The 19,340-nt window shown below is 38.9% G+C and overlaps 1 protein-coding gene across 8 annotated transcripts in view; it reads right to left on the bottom strand.

Moving 5' to 3' along the window:
• The window catches only part of DNM3 (dynamin 3), a 174,049-nt gene that overhangs the window by 126,831 nt on the left and 27,878 nt on the right, over positions 1-19,340 (bottom strand). For 5 of the 8 annotated variants that reach the window (XM_039730221.1, XM_039730222.1, XM_039730223.1 and 2 more), the window contains exons 5-14: positions 19,116-19,214; positions 18,100-18,260; positions 16,240-16,382; positions 14,336-14,471; positions 13,357-13,424; positions 12,403-12,541; positions 11,292-11,378; positions 9,306-9,376; positions 5,886-5,934; positions 4,235-4,264 (exon numbers count right to left, since the gene is read on the bottom strand). In XM_039730221.1, coding sequence (XP_039586155.1) covers positions 4,235-4,264; positions 5,886-5,934; positions 9,306-9,376; positions 11,292-11,378; positions 12,403-12,541; positions 13,357-13,424; positions 14,336-14,471; positions 16,240-16,382; positions 18,100-18,260; positions 19,116-19,214 — 983 coding nt within the window. Of the gene's footprint in view, positions 1-3,028; positions 3,035-4,234; positions 4,265-5,885; positions 5,935-9,305; positions 9,377-11,291; positions 11,379-12,402; positions 12,542-13,356; positions 13,425-14,335; positions 14,472-16,239; positions 16,383-18,099; positions 18,261-19,115; positions 19,215-19,340 lie in introns of all 8 variants that reach the window. The other 3 variants (XM_039730225.1, XM_039730226.1, XM_039730224.1) reach the window with 2 other exon arrangements.

Raw genomic sequence — 19,340 nt, 5'->3', positions numbered from 1 at the left:
GGGAAGGGGAAGGGGAAGGGGAAGGGGAAGGGGAAGGGGAAGGGAACACTCTGTGCTTATTCCATCCTCTCCCTCACCATTACCACAGGCTCTGTAACAGATTAGTAAGAGTCCCATTTTCTCAATTCAACAAGAAGGCATTTGTGGTGGAGTTCTCAGAACAGACCAAGCCAATATTTTAAAAACTAAACTATACAAACCACTTAAGAAGCACTGAAGATTTCAATACTTCTAAGGTAGGAATTGTGTCATGCTCCAGTCCAACACATCTCCCCATAAATGTGCAGCCATCATGGGCTGTGGACAGAAACAATCTGACTTACCACGACAATCTCTGGTCACTGGTTCATAAAGGAAGGAATTTGCCAGAAGTTTCCTCAAAAATCCTGTGTGCTAAGGACTAGATCCAGCTGTCATTTCCACACATTCCTGCAGAAGAGCAGGACACCAACCTACAGCAATATTCTGGGTGTGTGTTTTTCATGTGAAATTTCTAGACTAGTTTATCTATACCCCTCTAGGGAAACAGAGTTCTGTGTTCTCTAAAATATAGTGGACTCTACAACAGGTCATCACAATCTAAAATACTAGGAAGCTGTTCCAGGAGACAGCAAGAGGGAGAAGATGAGCTTAGTGTGCTAAGCCTCATGTCCTTTTCATTGAATTTTCCCATTTCCCAGGCACATTGTGTTAACTACAAAAAGCTACACTTACAGAAGACTCAGTATCAGTGTTGGACATGAAGGAGAGGGAGATGTTGGATCAAGGTTTAATGCAAGAAAAAGTGAGATTAAGGAACATAGTTTCACTTTCCAGAGAAGCTGAATGACACCTTAGACTCTAGCTATATTTTAGAAGTGTTCTTCCACAGGCAATAGTATGGTAAGATTTTCAAAGACACTTCCAAAGTTCAAAAAAATCTGATAGAGAATTATTATTTTGCAGTTTTTTAAACTGTTGTGTTACCTATGTTTCATCACTGCTCTCACTAGTCCTTCTTCTCATTGGGTATCTGAGAGATCCATTTCACTCTTTTCTATCATGTTTCTAAATGTCATTCTGTGCAGAGCGGATGTTAGTGACATAAGTTATGAACCTCAGGAAGGTGAAAAACATGGGCACAGCCAGAAGCTACTGGAGACAATATTCTGACCGGTAGCTGGACTCCATGCACAGGATGAACAAGAGATGACACAGTTCCTTCCTTCAGGATCCTGATACCTAATCTGGGTGACTGAAAAATGAAACTCAGAGCCTCTGAATGCACACGAACAAGCCAGAAGGAAATCAGTTTCTCATAGTTCAGCTGCAACAAAACCCAAATCATATTTGTTGTTCTTACCCTCCACCACTTCATGGACAAACAGGAAAGCAGGATTTGACACAATAAGCACATTTTATGTGTTGCTGCATGACTTTAATTGCACTAAATCAAATAAGGCATTTGTAAAAGAAATATATTGAAAGAAATGGGACACTTGCGGATTTTCTAAAGAAGTATTTGAAGGATGACTTCAAGATAAGAGAGATACATGAAATTGAGCAGACAGAAACACAAGAGAGAGAATCACGAGACTGGATACAGAACAGAAGCAGCAGTAATTGTTTATGTGACACCATTAAAGTTGTGTTGTGTAACCCCACTGAAATAATTCTGAGCACAAAACACAACCCCAGTACCACTCCATCTTCCAACCACTGCCATTACAACATGTGCTACCGAACAGTAAGCACATGGAGAGAATAAAAATTAGAAAACCTACTCAGGGAAGCATCCTTAGAAGCTGTTGGTTGTTTGAATTCAGTCATGAAGATCCTCACACTAGAGAAGCTGTAACGTATTAGAGGGGAAGTGCACTACAGTATTTCACTGCAATTTGCCAAATGCCCCAGCATAAACTGATCAGATCTGCTCTGATACTGAACACAGCCAAGATCTCGTGACACTGCTTCCCTACAAATCACTGCACAATGTATTACATAACTTAAAATTAGTGACAGAGGCTGAAGTCCTAAAAACATGTCTGCTTTAAAGAATAATTTAGTCTTTACTGGAGCAAAGCTCTCCAGGGTAAAAACCTGAAATATACTTCCAAATATAGTTAAACAAAGACTGAGGTAAGTCAAACATGAAGGGATATTAATCTAAAAAAAAAAGGCCATTTAGAACAGCAATACTCCTCTAGACTTGATAAAGTGAAAATTCAAACCAGCAGGTCACATGCTGCTGAATTTTGAAATATTTTTTAATGTGTTAGCTCATGAGCACCACCTCTTTCATAGAAATACTGACATTTCTTAACAGAACAGCTTTGTCATGATTTTTTATGACAACCTCACTGACCATGGCACAAGTCTCCATTTCCATCTGATTGCCTAAAAAAATTCTACAAGCATTTTTTTTCCTGGGTCATGCAAGATAATAGGATTTAAGCATATCTGAAGAAAAGAAATGGCAAAGAATGCTACAACACAGGATTAAAAGAAAAAAAAAAGGGGGGGTTACAAGGGGAAAAGTTACTTATTAGGACTATAGTTCAAGCCAGCTGAGAGGGTCTGAATGCTACTTGTGTCCAGAAGAAATGAATCAGATTGTTGGTGTAACACTGAAGAGAGGCAGATCAAACAAACTCCTCAAACCTAAACCTCCACATCACACGAACAGTGCCTTGAAACTCACAGGTCACATTAAGCCCCTTCTCCAGTTACAGGACTACTTCAAGCACAGCAGAGGATTTTGCCATAGGAGGACAGAATCTCCTATAAATGATACATAATCATCTATAATTTGAGTGTCTTGTACTCTCACACACACCAATTGGGCTCATGAAGCAATGACACCTTCATCTTTAAAGCTTTATCCTGAAGGGGAGTTTAAAACATTGAATTTTAGTCACCAAAACAAATCTCAGCACACGACATACACAATTAAGAGTGGGTCAGTTTTCAGGAGCCAAGCCCTGCTGGTGTGCTGTGTAAAACCAAGCATTGCACAGATTACTCCAAGCAAATGAGAAGACAGACTAACCTGTGGCTTAAAAAGAAACTTTGTGGAGTCAGGTCAAAACCTCAGGCGGTAGCAAAGAAAAGACAAACAAAAAAAGGCCAAAGATTAAGTGTGAGAGGATAAATTAGTAGTAGAGGAAAAAGGAGAAAAACATGCTAAGAGGAATTTGCATTATTGTCCAAAATAAGGTGTTGCTGTGCTCATCTTATTTCCAAGATACACAGAAATAGTTAATAGTTATCTGCATCATTCCAGCCCAAAGCAAGCTACTAAAAAAGAAAAGCAAACTATTGCAAATGAGCATCCCACTATTTTGGGAAAATTCAGTGATCTTGATCTCCCAAAAGGGGGCAATTCAACTGCTGCTAAAGTCAGTGCTGTCTTTTTCCATAAGTGAATATAAGTTTACTTTAAAATGATAACTAATAGAATTTGATGATGTGGCAACAAACTGAAAAAATGTATGTTTTCATCACAGATATTGCCAAAGAGTACACAGAATACAGAAATTTATTTCTTATACCTTACCATCACTGAAGCGGTAGTAACTTGTTATAAAATTAACTGCAGTTTAGACAATTAATTCTAATTAGTAATATTAAAGACATTCACATATTTATTTACTCATGAAGTGGAAGGGTTAGAAAAGAGTCTCTCCGTGATATATTGATCCTCCTGGTGCTATGAAGAGAATGTTAAAAAGGCTTTAAATATTTTCATTCATAAAACTCATTTTTCTATCCAAAGTATTTCCTTGATATAAACAAACCACCAAGAACAGTACCTGTATCCATAAACAGCATGTTCATTTACACCAGAGCTAATGTTTCCTTTTGGTTACCAGAAACTTATTTGCCCACCTTACAAAGAGAGGTTTACTATGAATAGAGGCACTTAGATAAAAACTGCTTTCCAGTTTTATAATAAAATAAACACCAATTAGTCATTTTAGTTTAAAAAATTGTTAAACTACAAAAATATTAATTTGATGCAAAGTCTTCTACAATATTTTAAGTTATACTATTTCAGACTGGTAACAGCAGGTTAGTAGCAGTTAAGTGATGAACTGCAACTACACTTTGTTGAAGAAGTGTTACAGACAAGACAGCTTAACATTAAATAGTTCAGCAGCAAGTATTCGACAAACCAATGAGTTAGAGACAAATTTTGCCCTCTGAGAAGCTAAATGAAAAAGCAACAATAAAGCTTACAGAACTTAGCTCGTACAATTTGCCTTGAAGGCGGTAGATTGGTTCCCTGAAACAGCAAATTGCAAAAATGAAGTTTTATTTCAGAAACATTTTCTCATTCTTTTCAACTCCAAACAATCAACTTACAAACATCTGTTTATTATCTCTACAATAAAAGGTTCAGCAAAGTCCTTTATACCACAAGTAACCAAGTTTCAACATTGCATTTAAAACGCCAAGCTTTTTCTTCACTTCTTTGGAGAGAAAACATTCACTCAATTAAAAAATCATTCATTTTATTTGTGTATTTTTGAAGAGCCAGATAATTGGTTGCTTCTCCTTTTATGGGACACTCCAAAGTGATGACAGTCGTTGTGTTTGACACATGTTCCGGCACAGCTAGATAAGAAGGAAATCCCTCCTCAGAGGGGAGAGGCTGCTCTTTGAAGCCATTGCAGTGTTTAGACCTTCCAGGGTTTTTTTTCATTTTAATCCAAACCATATATTATATCAAAAATGCCACTCATGCTGGTCAGGCTGTGGGGAACCATCGCATCCAAGAAGAAGCTGGATTATTTTAGGAAATATCCTGAAAATAACTAGCAATTTCTTGGTGAGAGGAAGAGATTGAATTTCTAGCCCCAAAATGATGACTAGAACTCTTGCCAAGAGCTCTTGTCTACAACAGCAGCAGAATAGGAGACTTTCTGAAATTTCAGGTTTATCACTTGGATCTAAACTCAGTTGTCACATTTGAAAACCTTGATCAGGAAGTGAAACCTCCTGAGCATTGTTTGACCAAATTGCATGTGAAAACATCAGGAAGATATTCAATACTGGTAATTAAATAAAATTTCATCATCTTTTTATTTCATTCTCAAGTATGTACTAGTTCCATAACAATTTTTTTTTCTGTTTAAGACTTTGCAAAAACCTCAAAGTGAGCAAAAACTCCAAATGGTAGCATTTTGCTTATTTTCATCTCATATTAAGAGGAGGACTCATCCTGCCAAGTACTGAGAACCCCTGACCCACCCAAAAGCAGAGAGGGAAGGCAGGCTCAGGAGCACCAAGCACCTTGCAGAATCAGTCCCATATTCTTACATGACAAAAAGAAACAATTTCATTGAAGAATCTCCGTGAAGATACTAATTAATCTGAGATCATAAACCATTTGTTCTTTATTTTGAGAAAGGCCTATGGTACATAGTCAGCAACTGTGTGCTTGTCAGCTGAAAGGTTTCAGAAGAGGTAAAGGCAAATCCACATTTGCTTGCTGACTTGCCCTTCACTGCAGTTCAGCTGTGAACACATCAGGAGTAGCAAAACACACAAAGCACACACAGGCAAGTACTCACCAGCATTTGGGATTCTGAAATTCACAAGTTTGCAGTTAATGACAAAACAGAGATGTGTAACATGAGGATTGAAGGCACTGAACAGCATGGGAGGGAAGACACTCACCAGCAGTGCAAGCAGCAGCAGAAATGCTAAACAGCAAATGATGATAACAATGGAATCAGGCGGCTTTGAAAAGTTCAGCAAAACAAGGCAATGAGGACACAATTATGTATGTTTGAAGCAAACAAAGGTAAATGATACACTTAAAACAGAAAATGCAGCCAAGAAAACCAAACAGCTTGGATTAACTTGCACATGCCATTATCCATTCTCTGTTAGGTGCCTACCTGATTTCCCACTGCACTTTTGTTAACCTGACTGCTTCTTTGTTGGGCACTAAGGGAAGCAGAGGAAAAGAGTTATGCTGAGGAAACTTGAACTAAGCCAGTTCCTGAGGAATAATTTTAGCAGTAATAGTTACTTTTGATTCCAGCAGAGAAAGCTAGATTAACACAGCAAAAGAAACACAGGAAAATCATTGCATATATGTGCATATTTCAACTGCTTTTCTACCTGATGATATTTGCCTGCTAAGGACAGAAGGGACATACACAGCAGACAGCTCCTACCAATCACCGCCTTTGCAACAACATGCTTCTTGCATTGGTAAAGGTTACTAAAAGCACAGAAAAATTATGGCTCATGTGGGCAACTTTGGAAACATTAGCCTCTATAAATATTCAGAAGAGACAAAAAGCAAGCCATTTTTGTTATTTAGAGCAGTACAACTAAAACCTCCCCTGCTGGAGGCTCCTTAATAGCTTTGTCTTGACAATTTGTTTTGGATATTATTCTAATATTTATATGCACTTTGAGGGTGTAAATATAACCAATGGATGAAGCCTTCATAAACTGGTTCAAAGTTGAAATCTTGTAAGAATAGAGCACATTTGAAATTAAACCATATTTAATATATTTTGCTCAATTCCTGAACTTGGTAATCCCAGTTCCTGAAACAAAACACACTCCTGTCTCAAAACCAAACAAGTTGCCATTAATTCTAAAAGCATTTGCATTATGTGGCGGTTTGTGTTAGGCCACAAAATTAAAATATTGCTGGAAAGAAGAAGAAAAGCATTCCAAGAGCAGGCTTTGACTACTCAGCCACCAGCACTTCACTGGTGACAGGAAGTTTTGTTTGGATTAGATTATACCATTTCACCAGGCATTGATTCACTGAAGACAGAAGCATCCATATGCCAGCAGCTACAAAGGCTGCTCTGACAGAGAAAGGCAGAGGTGAGCTTGGATCAGAGCCTGTGGCCAGTCCTGCTGCTTGGTGCACAGCTGCTGCTCCAAAGAATTGATGAAGCACCCAACTCAGCCCTAGTCCAAATTCTGATGCTGTCCTTTGGACCACACCATCAAAGCAGCAGTCCACATGCTGTCTGGGAGCAGATCCACAAGGATATTTAGTCCTTGTGCGTACTCACTGTGTTTGGCTTGATGTCTCTGGTGCATCATCTAAGTTTTCTTTTTTTCTTAATTTAATCACCTTAGAAAAGCTAATTATACCATTAACATCATACAAAGAAACCCATGCCTTTTAGAAATAGCCCAGCAATTAGTCCTCTATTTAATGTTCTAAATACAAATTACTCTTCATGCAGACTGAAGCATGTAGCTGTTCTTGAGTTATACCAACTGGAAACAAACCCAAGCCCAGAATTTTGCCATTTGTTCTGCCAAACAAGACAAAGATTAATATTGTAAAATTTTGCAATTTTATAACTCTGCAAATTTGTTCTAAATACTGGCCTTGTTAAACCCCTCTCAAGACAATTCACATTGCACTGTACCTGCCTCAGGTCCTGCAGTGCTGCAGAGTAGTTTGTAATATCTTGTGCTCTCATTCTTATGACCAAGGTTGACAGGACTTACACTGTTACTGCAGCTGCACAAGACAAGAGGCTAGAAGGCTCAGCAGAGGAAAGGAAACATCAGGGAATCTGGGGAATCTGTAGTCCAGGATCTTCAGATACTGCATAAGCCCCTGTGCTACCCAACTTACTTCATTTTCCAGTTCTAACATAACTGCTGTAACAATAATACACTTATAGTTTCAAATCAGTATTTTCTCCCATGTGTCTCATTAGTGAATATATTTTAAATTCTTCTTTGCTATCCAAATTCTCTTTTAGCTGGGCAGAAGTCAACAAGGCTACTTTCCTTCCCATCTATTCCAACCTAGAGAAATCCTTGCTTAAACTTACCAGTGAACTTAAGCCAAGAGTCACTTGTTAGCTGCTTACGCCCCATACACAGCACTTGGGGATTTCCAGATCTCAGCTGGCAAAAGAGGAAGCAGCTTTCTCAAGAAATTTAACTTGGGAATTGTAAAGACACAGCAGCAAAGACCATGGAAGCTGCAGGAGCAGCACCCATGAGGGGAATTTTTCCAGGGGAGAAACATAATGAAACAGCTACAGATACACCTGGAATTCCAGAATCCAGTACTAAAATATGGAAAGTTTCAACTTGACACAAGGAAAAGTCTTTTCATAGTGAGGTGAGGCAAGCATTGGAACAGGCTAGCATAGAAAGGCTGGAAAATCTCCAATTTTGGGAATTCTCCAGATCTGATTGGACAAAATCCTGAGTAGCCTGGTCTGAACTCAGCATGGACCCTCCTCTGAGCAGGAGGTGGGACTATGTGACTTCCCAAGGTCACAACACACACCATGAATATACATGGAGTGTTTTTAGCAGCCTTTTTCCTGTCAGAAAAGGATGAAGAGTAGCAAATAGCAGGCAGGTTGTTATCTTGACCTCTAGAAGGCCAGCCACCATTCCTACAACATCCTGTTATTTGTCAAGAGAACTGATAACGATATCTAGGACCCACAAACAATTCTAGAGAAAGTTGCTCAAATCAAACACATAAACAGTGCCTGCCATTGCCTTCTCCCCTCAGCTAACTGAACGCCATGTTTTAAACCTTCAAGGCACACTGCCAAAGATGTGCACCTTCCTTCACAGTGCTAACTAGAAATGGCCACAGTCAAGTACTACTGTGGTGCCAAAATTTGTTGCCAACATCTCACATGGCCCAAACCTGTTGTCATTCCAATCACTGTTATGGCAAATACGGCATGAATGTGTCTGAAGGAACATTTATTCTTCAAAGAGTGAAGACATCTTTAATGTTTTTACTAGTGTCAAAATGTTGGTATGAAATCCCTGAGGCACAAATTGCTGGAAACTGAGGGAGAACATTCTGGAAAATATTCTCACAGCCTTTTCAATTAAGCAAGGAGAACGTCAAACCAGGCCCTGCAGGGCATTCTGCTACTATTATTCTCTGCAGCCAAACAGCAGGCACACTTTTAATTCAGTGACATCCATTATTCTGAGCAAAACTGTTTCACACAGAATCACAGCTCCCAAAGTATGCATTAATAACAATGTGGAAAGAGCACCAATATCCACTTCTGTGTCCTGACATGCGTTGTGACTCCAGACCAAGACCTAAGTTCCAGCTTCAGTGAAACCAGGCTTGTGATCTGGGTGAAGACTTCCCTGCAACTGGGACAGACTTCAGCATTGTGGCTATTGAGAAAGAGCATGGTCCTGCATCTCTGGGACTCTGCAGCCTGGATCTTCACTGTCATACTTCAGGACTTGTGTTCTGAGCATAATAAATAAATGCCAAGCAAATAAAAAAAAAGCCTGGCAGTGTCTTTATAACAAATTTTCCATGTACTTACTTTGCAAAGCCAATGAAGTCTTCATGGTTGGTGTTGATATAAGAAACCTGGATATCAATGAGCAGCAGCATCTGTTATGGGAGACAGGAGAGCAAAATAGGATGGGTAAGGTGGAAGAGAGAGACTGAAGAAAAGGAAGGAAGAAAAAAACCAGAACTCTCGAGTTCTCTGCATTAGTGAATATTGTTTTCATAATTGTTCAAGCCAAAACCAATATTTTCTAAATTCCACCGCTTCTGTTTCTGCGCTTATTTAATAAGTTAGACTACAGAAGTCCTATTCCCTCTTCCTACTATTTTTCCTAACAGACCCCATTTTTTACCTTCTTGGCCCTTGCCCATTCAATTAAGATAAATCATACACAGGCAGAGAGAATTTTAATAATCATATAACATAGATTCCAGCTCTGCATTTTGCAAGTTAAGCAAATTCTGTCTATCTGGAGCATTCCAGCCAAGCCAACAAGGAACCTAAACCTTAAACCTAAAATCCAGGTACCTAGACTTTATAAACCACACAAAGAAGTGATAAATAATCCAGTCCTGGCCCAGAAAATGTCCAGTCCAGCCATTCTGGTGTGCACAACTGGATTGAGAGAAGGGCTATCAACAAAGTAACACAATGATTTGTGTACTTATCACTTGTCAGTCTTTCAGCAGCCCACAGAGAATTTGATTCAACCTTGACAATCTAACTCAGCAAAGAACTTGCTAAGATAACAATAAAAAATTCCCTTCCACCCTCCAAGAGGCTCTGGAATATGCATAAGACTGCACTTCAACTTTTCAGACTTCCATTTATCAGAGGGAGCAAGGAAAGAACCTATTGTCACCAAATGGTGGCATTCCATCTCTTCAACCTTATTTCTACACAGTTCCTCAAATACAGCATCACTCCCAAATTCTTCACAATTCCCAGAAGATATTAGAGCCTCACTTAGACTCAAATCCCCACTATGTTTTTGCTCCATCTCTTACCTCTGAAAACATTCTCACTGGTGTTTTGATTTATAAGGATAACTGCTAACATCATAAATGGCCATGTGAATGTGACAAAAACCTATTTGGTCAATTTTTGGCATTTTACAGAAAGCCCATATTTTGTTCTTTGTTCTGAGAGATAGGTATGTGCATACAATGAAGAACAGGAAAATAAAACTCAATTATTTTAAACAACTTGTATTTTGTCCAAAATTTTCAGATAACAGTGTTCTGACTAGAACTCCCTGCAAGTACAAGTCCAGCTAATAATTTTTTGGTTGAATTTTTTTTATGACTACATTTGCAGCACAGATTAAAGCAGCAGGATGTGCTGCACAGCTCCCTAACTTGCACAGGGACAGGACTAGAAAGCCAGGAGTCCAGAACAGCTTAGGAGTTCTGCTGAGCTCTTCTTCCCCAAATATTTCTGCAGTCTCCAGACAATAATTCCAAATCCCTTCCACTGGATTTTCTTACATGTAATCTCAGATTTGTAGTTTTCTGGATTTGGAATGTTTGGCTAAGTGATGAGTGCTTTGACCAAATGTTTCTGAATTTTAATTTGGTTTTTAGCTTTTTTTGAACTTGAAGGAAAGCTTGTCTCTCCCTCATGGGTCCCAGTACAATTGTTTGTGAGCCTCACTGTAATTAAGGTGAGGGGTGGGTGCATGGGATGGGTATGTTATCAACACCTTGAAACAAAGTAGAAATAAGCCATTCCTGTGTGCATTTGTTTAATCAATATTGATTTCCCACAAACAGCTCTAGTGGCCCAGCTAACAAGTTGGCACACTGGCACAGGAGCAAGACAACACTATTTAACCTTTCTGTAACAATTCTAGCCTCTGTCAAAGCTCAGTGGTAAAGAAGCAATTTTTCTTCCTCTCTACAATGCACAGACCATTAAAAAACTATAACATCTTTCATTGTCCTACTGCACTTTGAAGTAAGAACTCTTCTCCCTCACACACTTCCCCAAACTGTCACAGCTCCTATTTATTCTCACCTGATCCTTGGTCTTCTCTTCTCTCTCACGAATGTAGCCAGCAACAATTCTTTCTGTCTCCTCACACAACCTTGGATATGTTGCCAACTGAAACAGAAAATTAACAGAAATTTACACCTGCAGAGGGGCTTCAGTGGAATACAAACAGGGGAGCCTCCAGCTTTCCTCTTTGGAAGAAAGCAAGTATTATAAAGGCTTAGGACTAGAAGTTAATCACACTGCAAAGCAAGCCTTACTTGCTGTTGTTCAGGGACTGCAGAGACCTAAACCCTTGGATTGTTGCTGTTCTTTTCCTCCAGGGAACACTGAGGAAGAGACACTTTGGACATATGAAACACAGTCTATCTGGGGTGAGGTTTCTCTCCCTTCTACTGGGCCTAATTCCAGAGTGGTTCTCGAAATGATTTCCAAATGTCCTGTTTTTTAAAGGCTCCACCTTGTGGCAACATCTTTACATAACAATACTGAAAAAAGCAAGATAACAGTGGTAAATTTGGCAAATACCACTGGGAAGAGCATCTGCACAGTTAATTTAAGTGACAAGTCTTCCAGACTTTGACAAAAGTGAAAAAAACCTGGAAACTCTGCTGAAAATATACCAGAAAATCTGCTTCTCTATGTTCTTTGTCTTTCTGGTCTCAAGAAATATCTCCTTTGATATAAAAAATTGGGGTTTTTTTTTCAGAAAAAATGCAAGAGAATATTTCTCAACAACCTCTTCATACCTGTTCTCACACCCCAGAATCACTCCTGTACTTGCTATTATGGGTACCCTGCATTGGAATGGTGGAACAGGCGAGACTGCAAAAGCACCCAGTCAGCTAAGAAGTGAAAACATGGTTTTAAGGAGGAAACTGAGGGCATCTCTTGACTCAAAAACCTCTCACCATAAGAATAAAAACAAAGGAATCAAAAAAATGAACTTTTCCATGATTACATTATTCTGAGCACTTTGCAGAAGTTGTAATTAATTACCTGAGAAAGTCCTACTCTGTCCAACAAGTGACTGAATCAGGAATCTCTTACAGCACCATAAAATGCAAGACAGCCTTTATATTATGTACTATACCATTACACTTTCCTTACATTACCAGATCTATGTGCAAGCTACCTTTTTAGTGCACTTCTTGACAGTGTTGATTAACTCTTGCATCACCAGATCCACACTTTTTAAGCAAGGTCCTTTCAGCTTAACGATCTGTTTTTTAACAATGGCTTCAAACGCCATATCTGGAGTGAACAAACCTGTTCTGTGGACATAAAAGAATATGTAAGACAGTAATAAAAACATCAGGCAAGGAAGATTTTTTTTTTTTACTAAATTGCTCAAATCTTCACTTTCAGAGCTGAGTAATAACAATCCCTACACAGACTTCCACAGAACCAAATTTGCTCTTCTCAAAGGAAGTGTAAAAATATACACAGAATATAAGAATATAAGTAAAAACATTCTTGAAAGATGAACCTCCTTCAACAGGACTGTAAGAACTCTAAGGAGTAGTGCTATAATGCAGTAAAGCCTCAGCAGCAGTGCATCAAACCTTAGGGATGAGTGGCAGCTGCCAGCACTCCATGCACAATCCCTTGCACAGCAAATCCATAGGAATCCTATGGCTGCACTTTTCACTCACACCACAAAATGAGGTTTGCTACTCAGAGTCCAACACGGAGAATTTCACAGTTGGTCACTGCAGAGTAAATGGATCTATAAACAGCTGCCCCACAGACCCAGTTCTAAACAAATGGGCCTTGCTTCTCTTTCAAACACTCTTCTCCAAGGTCTACCTTGGCAGATAAATCATACGAAAAAAACTAAACTGTAAAAGCACACCCAAAACTATCAGTTCACTATGATAAATCAAGACCTCTCCAGCAATCAGGCAAGGAAAGTTCAAATCCTGCACCATGGCTACCAGGGTCAACAATCTGAGAATTTACCAATCAAGTAATACAAGAAAAAACACATTTCCCAAAACTCTGAGAACAACAAAGCTTGTAAGCAATGCTTTGGGAAGATATTCCACCTGTACCATGTGACCAGGCAGGAAAACATGGGAGCACTTGCCTGATCCCGTGTATATTCTTGATGGCATAACTTATCTCTCTCCTCAGTTCCTTCTCATTGAATTCCATCTAGAGGAACAGCAGCACACAAGAGCACATCAGGGGAAGGTTTCAACAAAACAGAAAATATCCCCTCTCCCTCTATAACCATAAAACATGCAAGTTCAGCTGTTAAAATAGTAATTTCTAATTAGCCCAAACAATGCAGAAGTATTTTAAATGTTTTAGAACTAAGGCAACAGTCAGCAATAAATGTTGTTGAAAATCACACACTCTTCCACTCCAGATATACCAACAGCTGGAATGATTTTGAAGAGTTGACAGAGTAAGCCAAAAACAGGATTTGGAAGACTCCATTTTTTTTTTAAAGCCTGGTTTCTCAAAGTGGTGCAACTTCCGTGATTATGATCTGTTTATCCTCCCCTTCCCATTCTACAGTTTTCAACTAAATTTAAGAGAGGAGTTGTCTCAATTATGAAGTTATAAAGTTTTTCTTTAAGTTTCTTGGAAGGCAGCTGGTTGGAAGAGAAGTCAGTGTTGTCGCAAATGAAAGGGTCATTACCCAAGTCAAACCATCATAGAATGATTTGGGTTGGAAGGGACCTAAAGGGCTATTTTCCATAACTCTCATTTTAATAGACAGCAGCTACTTGAACACAAGTCAAATTTACCAACTGTAACTATTTGCCTACCCCATTTAATCAAAGAAAGATGCCATTTGTGATAAAACAGGAGAGCACAGAAAACAGTATGAACTGGGGCTATAATTATATTCTAATTATTTTATTTTAGAATTCTTAGCATGTCTTAGTGTCCAATCCTAGAAATTAAGCCAAATGTCTCAATTATAACTTCATGTAATTTCTTCCACAGTTAAAAGCATATTCTTTCAATCAGATCTTTTCTTGGCTACACTACTATCAGTATGATCATAAGGAAACATAAATAAAATAAAGCACATCAGCAAGATGGATAAATACCTTCACAAGTTCAAAGGGAAAACGTTCATGGAAAATACGATTGATTTTGGCACCTCCTGAAAGTTCCAGTGTATCAACCTGATCTCCTGATCCTTCAATTCTTTTTTCAAAGTCCACTGAAAACTGCTGTACCATCCTAAATGGCAAAGGAGGGAGGAAAGGAAAAAAGAACAAACAAAACCCAGAACAATTTAAGCTTATTAACTACCAACTCTTATTTCAGTACTATGCAACTAGTACCACCTATTCAAACATATTTAGCAATTGCCAAAAGTATCCGTACAACTAATTCAGCCAAGCTGCCAATCCACAGAACCCCTACCTACACACATCCCCCTGCATCCCTGTGCCTTGCAGTACAGTCTAATAGCATGATCTGAATCCAGTGCTGCAAAATTTAGAGGAGATTGGGAAGGAACTTCTTTTCCCCATGCCAAAAGGCAAGCCCAGCTACCAGTACTAACATGGTGATGTGCCAGCACCACAAGCTCCAGCTTTCTTGGCTCTGCTTTGATTTCTGCAGCAGGAGCATTCAAAAAAACCCACAGGAGAGTTTTCTTAGTCATGGAAAAGTCAAAGGTGATGTCCCTCTGTTCTTGCAACCAAAACATGTGCAGTAAAGTCCCAAGGAACTGTCTGCTCTTTTGGACACAGTTGTTACAAAAATAAAGAGTAAATCAGAGTCTTCATCTGGCTCAAGAAAGCCTCTCTAGTTCAGCTGATTACTTTCCCCTCTGAATTCCGAAGTTTTAATTAGAGAACGAAGCCAGCCCCAAATTTCCACATTAGCACAATCCAGTGCTCCTACCATCTATCCCAGAGAAACTAGAATGCTGAAAAGCTCAGAAATCAGTCAGAGCAGGAGGAATGTGACAACAGGCATATAAGAGAGAAGAGCTAGGTACTTTTCCATTTCTTCCTTCACATGCTTCCTCTCTAAGAGGTAAATTTTAGTTGCATATAAACAAAGAGGGCTACAGCTGAAGCAAAAAAAATGGGAGACCCAAAATGGCAGCTCTTTCAGGTGAAAAGATAGGCAGTACTGAGTATGCAGCATCCCTGGAAACAGGCCAAGGAAGGAAGGAAGCAGATGCAGCAAAGCAGCAGCTGCTGAGTGGTGTTCAATCCACAACATCAGCATTGTCCTTTCTCCCTGGTGCTAAATCCACAATCAAAACAGGGCTGTGATTCCACCTGCACTTGATTCCAAGTCAGATGAACAGTGATCTCTGTTCCATGGCTGGTATCAAAGTCTCATCAGACAGACTTATTTTGTGGATGAGAACCAAACCAGACAGTGACTTCAGCAGGGAAAAATCAGTTCAGAACTGATTATGATAATCCCCAAGAATTTGCCTCGCTGCTTTCTGAACTTTTACTGACAACTCCTGCAGCAAAGATCTCTGGGTCCTAGGTGCACCAAATATGAAGGACAACCATCTTTGATTAATTTTGATCTTGCCATCTCTAGGTTCTTTTGAACAGCCAAGTTTTTATACTAGAAAAAGAAGCATTCTTTATTCTTCTTCCAGCCTCCTCATCTTACAGACTTCCAAGACAATGTCTCTCCCTCGCTTGAGGTCATCTTTTTGGCAGACAGAAGAATACGTCTACACAATCAGAAGCAGTTTTTTACCTTTGATCATCTCTGCTGCCCATCTTCATGCCTTTTCCTTGTTCTGCTTTCTCCCTTTTCTAGGATTACTAAAATTAATTTAGGGAAAATTCTGTTGAAATTGTGGAATAAATAAAGTGTTCTGGAACATCAAATACAGAAATCTTTGGAGCTTGTGTAAAGAATCCTTAACAATATCCTAATGTTTAAATTTAAACCAATCAGAAAGAAGAGGAAAAAAGGCAAAACAAACCCATTCAAAGTGGAAAAGCAGACAAAAGACACTCACTGCAACAGGGCTTTTGTTTTTCTGGTGGGATCTTCTGGTCTGAAGTTTTTGTATACCTCTACTTCATGTTCTATGGAAAGCAGCTGGCTCTGGAGTTTGCTTCTGAAAGCTGGCAAGGTATCCCGAATATGATTGGTAAGTTGCTAAAAAGCAAATAAAACTCTTTTTATACTGTCAAAAAGATGAAAGCAGGAGCACAACCATTTCCTTCTGACTGCCAACCTTATCAGCCATGACCTGTGCTAGTTTACCAGTGCCGTTCCTTTTGATCTCTGATGCAATGGAGGCTTTTAAAGAACAATTCAATATTCCTAGTGCGCACAAAATTCCATCATCCTCTCACTCACTGTTACTACACATCTGTATAGTTACACCTGAAGAAGTTACACACATCACATGGGTAATTTAGAATTACCTCTCATTTCTCTGTGCTGATGGCACACTCCCATTTTACTGCTTTTCTTAAGGATGTTTCACAATTCCCTACATATTTGTTCAGCATAACTCCTTTATGCTACAGCCACAAGGCAAAGTGGGAAAGAAAGATATTCTGAGCACCCACAGCATGTTTTTATGAATATATATTTATACATATATATATATATATTTATTTATATACACATACAAATATATATATATATATGTTTAAATATGTTAGGACAGCACTGTCTATGACTTACCTGTGCCATAAATTTCCCAGGTATTGTACACATTCCTTAATTAAAAGCAAACTGGACTTCTTCCACTATGCCCCAAACCCTCTCCCGACCCCAGCCAGACAAGCTATACATTTAAACTGCCATACACCAAAAAATATAAACTCAAGTTTAAAGTTGCTCAGCAGACTGACAGGCACAAAAGCAAAAGCTGGAGTTTCCCTGGAGCACCACCTTGTGGATACAAAGAAACTGAAATATTACCTGAAACCACAAAAGTTCCCCAATATCTTAAGGGCAGAACTTATGTAGATCTTTCCATATACAATATTCTATACACAGTAAAAGCAACAGAAGTCCAACAGCTCCTACTGAAGTAGGTAAACATTGAAAACAGCTCTCAAAAAAGTTAATAGCATATAAAGAGTCAGGACAGACAAGACAGTTGAAAGGTGTGTGCAGCTCGTGTTTCAGTCTCAAAACTAAGACCTATGGATTAAACTTTCAAGATGTAAAACAAGGCAAAACATTCTAAACACAGAAAAAACTGCAGGGTACAAACAAGTTCTTGCATCCTGATGAAAACTTTCACTGTGAGGCACAAATAAATAGCATTAGTAGTCTTTTTGAGGGAGCTGAGAGCATTTCATAGTGCGGCTTTGCAGTTACAGCTGCAAAGTCACTGTACCAAAAAATTAAGCAGAGCAGCCATTTAGTTTTCTACTTTAATCAGGAACATTCCAGCTGTTTCCAGCTGCTGTCCAAAATGGACAAAGCCAGGCTCACCTGGTCTTTGTCTATTCCAGACAAAAAGCTGCAATTTGACAGTGAGCTGGAAAAAACAGTATCAAGTTTGACTTGTAGGAATGCCAAAAACACTGGGCAACTGACAAGTTAAATGTAACAACTGAGGAATACCATGGTATACTTCCAGGGAGGGAAACAAATCTTGGTTTTGATGTTCATATTCAGTGCTCTAAAGAACAGGGGAGTACAGAACTGCCAGTAAAAATGAGAAACTACAACTCACAGCAAGCTTTTGTACTGACATGCTATACACAACTTTGTTTTTACCTTGTGCAAATTAAAAACACTGAAAGCAAGACAGGTGAGTGAGGTTCAGAGACCAACTTCATTTTAACAGTTTTTATATTGGCCCTATCATTACAAAGCTGCCTTTCCCCACAAAGTTTTCAGGTTTTACCTGGTTTAGAACTTTCTGGAGATATGGTGTTCCCATCCGATCTGCCATGTGCCTGTAGGATGGGTGGGAAAGAAAGAATTTCCTTTCTGCTAGAATAGCTGCTTTTATGTCCTTCTTCCCATCAATGTCTTTCTGACTTCTGTTTACAACACCAATATAACCTAAAACAAGACAAAACCAATGGGTAAATCAATGCAGCTATTGCCTGAACCACTAAATTAATCTTAAATAGAACCAGACTGTCTCAGCTCAAACAAACTTTTCCAATTCAGGCATTTCAGATTATCTTTACAAGTAGAATAGTAACCTTAACACTGTCTAAATTGTTCATTCTGTTTACATTTAGCAGATAGACTTCCTTTAAAATCACCAATTCGAATAGAGAAATATCTGAAACTCTGGTGAAGCCCGAAGAAACCACTTTAAAAACAGGCAAACAAAAATCCAAATAAAATTTAAATACGCATACAGGTTTATGCAGATAAATGATATGACATTAAAAAAAATACCAAAAAAATTTCTTCTCATTTGCTGGACCAACCTGTTCCACGGGAGGAGACAGTAAATCACCAACAAAATATAACTAGAATCAAAAGTCTTTATATTAATCACAGAATGAGCAAATGTGGCAGTAGCTGCCAGAACATGGAAAATTTCTGACAAGGATCAAAACTGGTTTACAGTGAGATTACCAAAGCTCTGGTGTTTGCTTCTGTCATATGCAAAGAAAAAAACCCCATTCTTTTGTTACAAGGAACCTGGCAGAAAAATAAAATAAATAAAAATATTGGCTAATGATGTGTGCTTGCATTACATTGCATATTCCAGGGGAAGCAAGGATTTTCCAGGTCCAGAAAGGATATTTTTAGCACAGCCACCTTTATGTTTGCTGAATAGGTAACTGCAGAAGCAAGGCATACATCAAGCCTTTGATTCATCTCCAGGATTCCCAAACACCATCCTTATCCAAACCACTTCCTGGACTGCAAAGAATAAAGGCAGCTGAACATTCTCACCTCTACGAAGAGGAAGGAGTTTGTTTTCCAGAACTTCTCTTGCATCTGTTCCTTCATCCATCAGGTCCAATTTTGTGATCACACCGATGGTTCTAAGGCCTGACCAGAGTGGAAGCAGGAAGAAAAAGTTATTGAAGAATCATTTAGAGTCAGAAGAACAATTACCCCTTACAATTATGTTACAACATATCTGTGCCCTTCTCAAAGCTATCAGACAATAACAGC

Source organism: Passer montanus, unplaced genomic scaffold (genome assembly GCF_014805655.1).
Source record: "Passer montanus isolate IOZ18808 unplaced genomic scaffold, ASM1480565v1 scaffold71, whole genome shotgun sequence".
Classification (NCBI taxonomy): Eukaryota; Metazoa; Chordata; class Aves; order Passeriformes; family Passeridae; genus Passer; species Passer montanus.
Note: the sequence above shows the minus strand (reverse complement) of the source record. Positions and strands in the feature narration are given on the sequence as shown.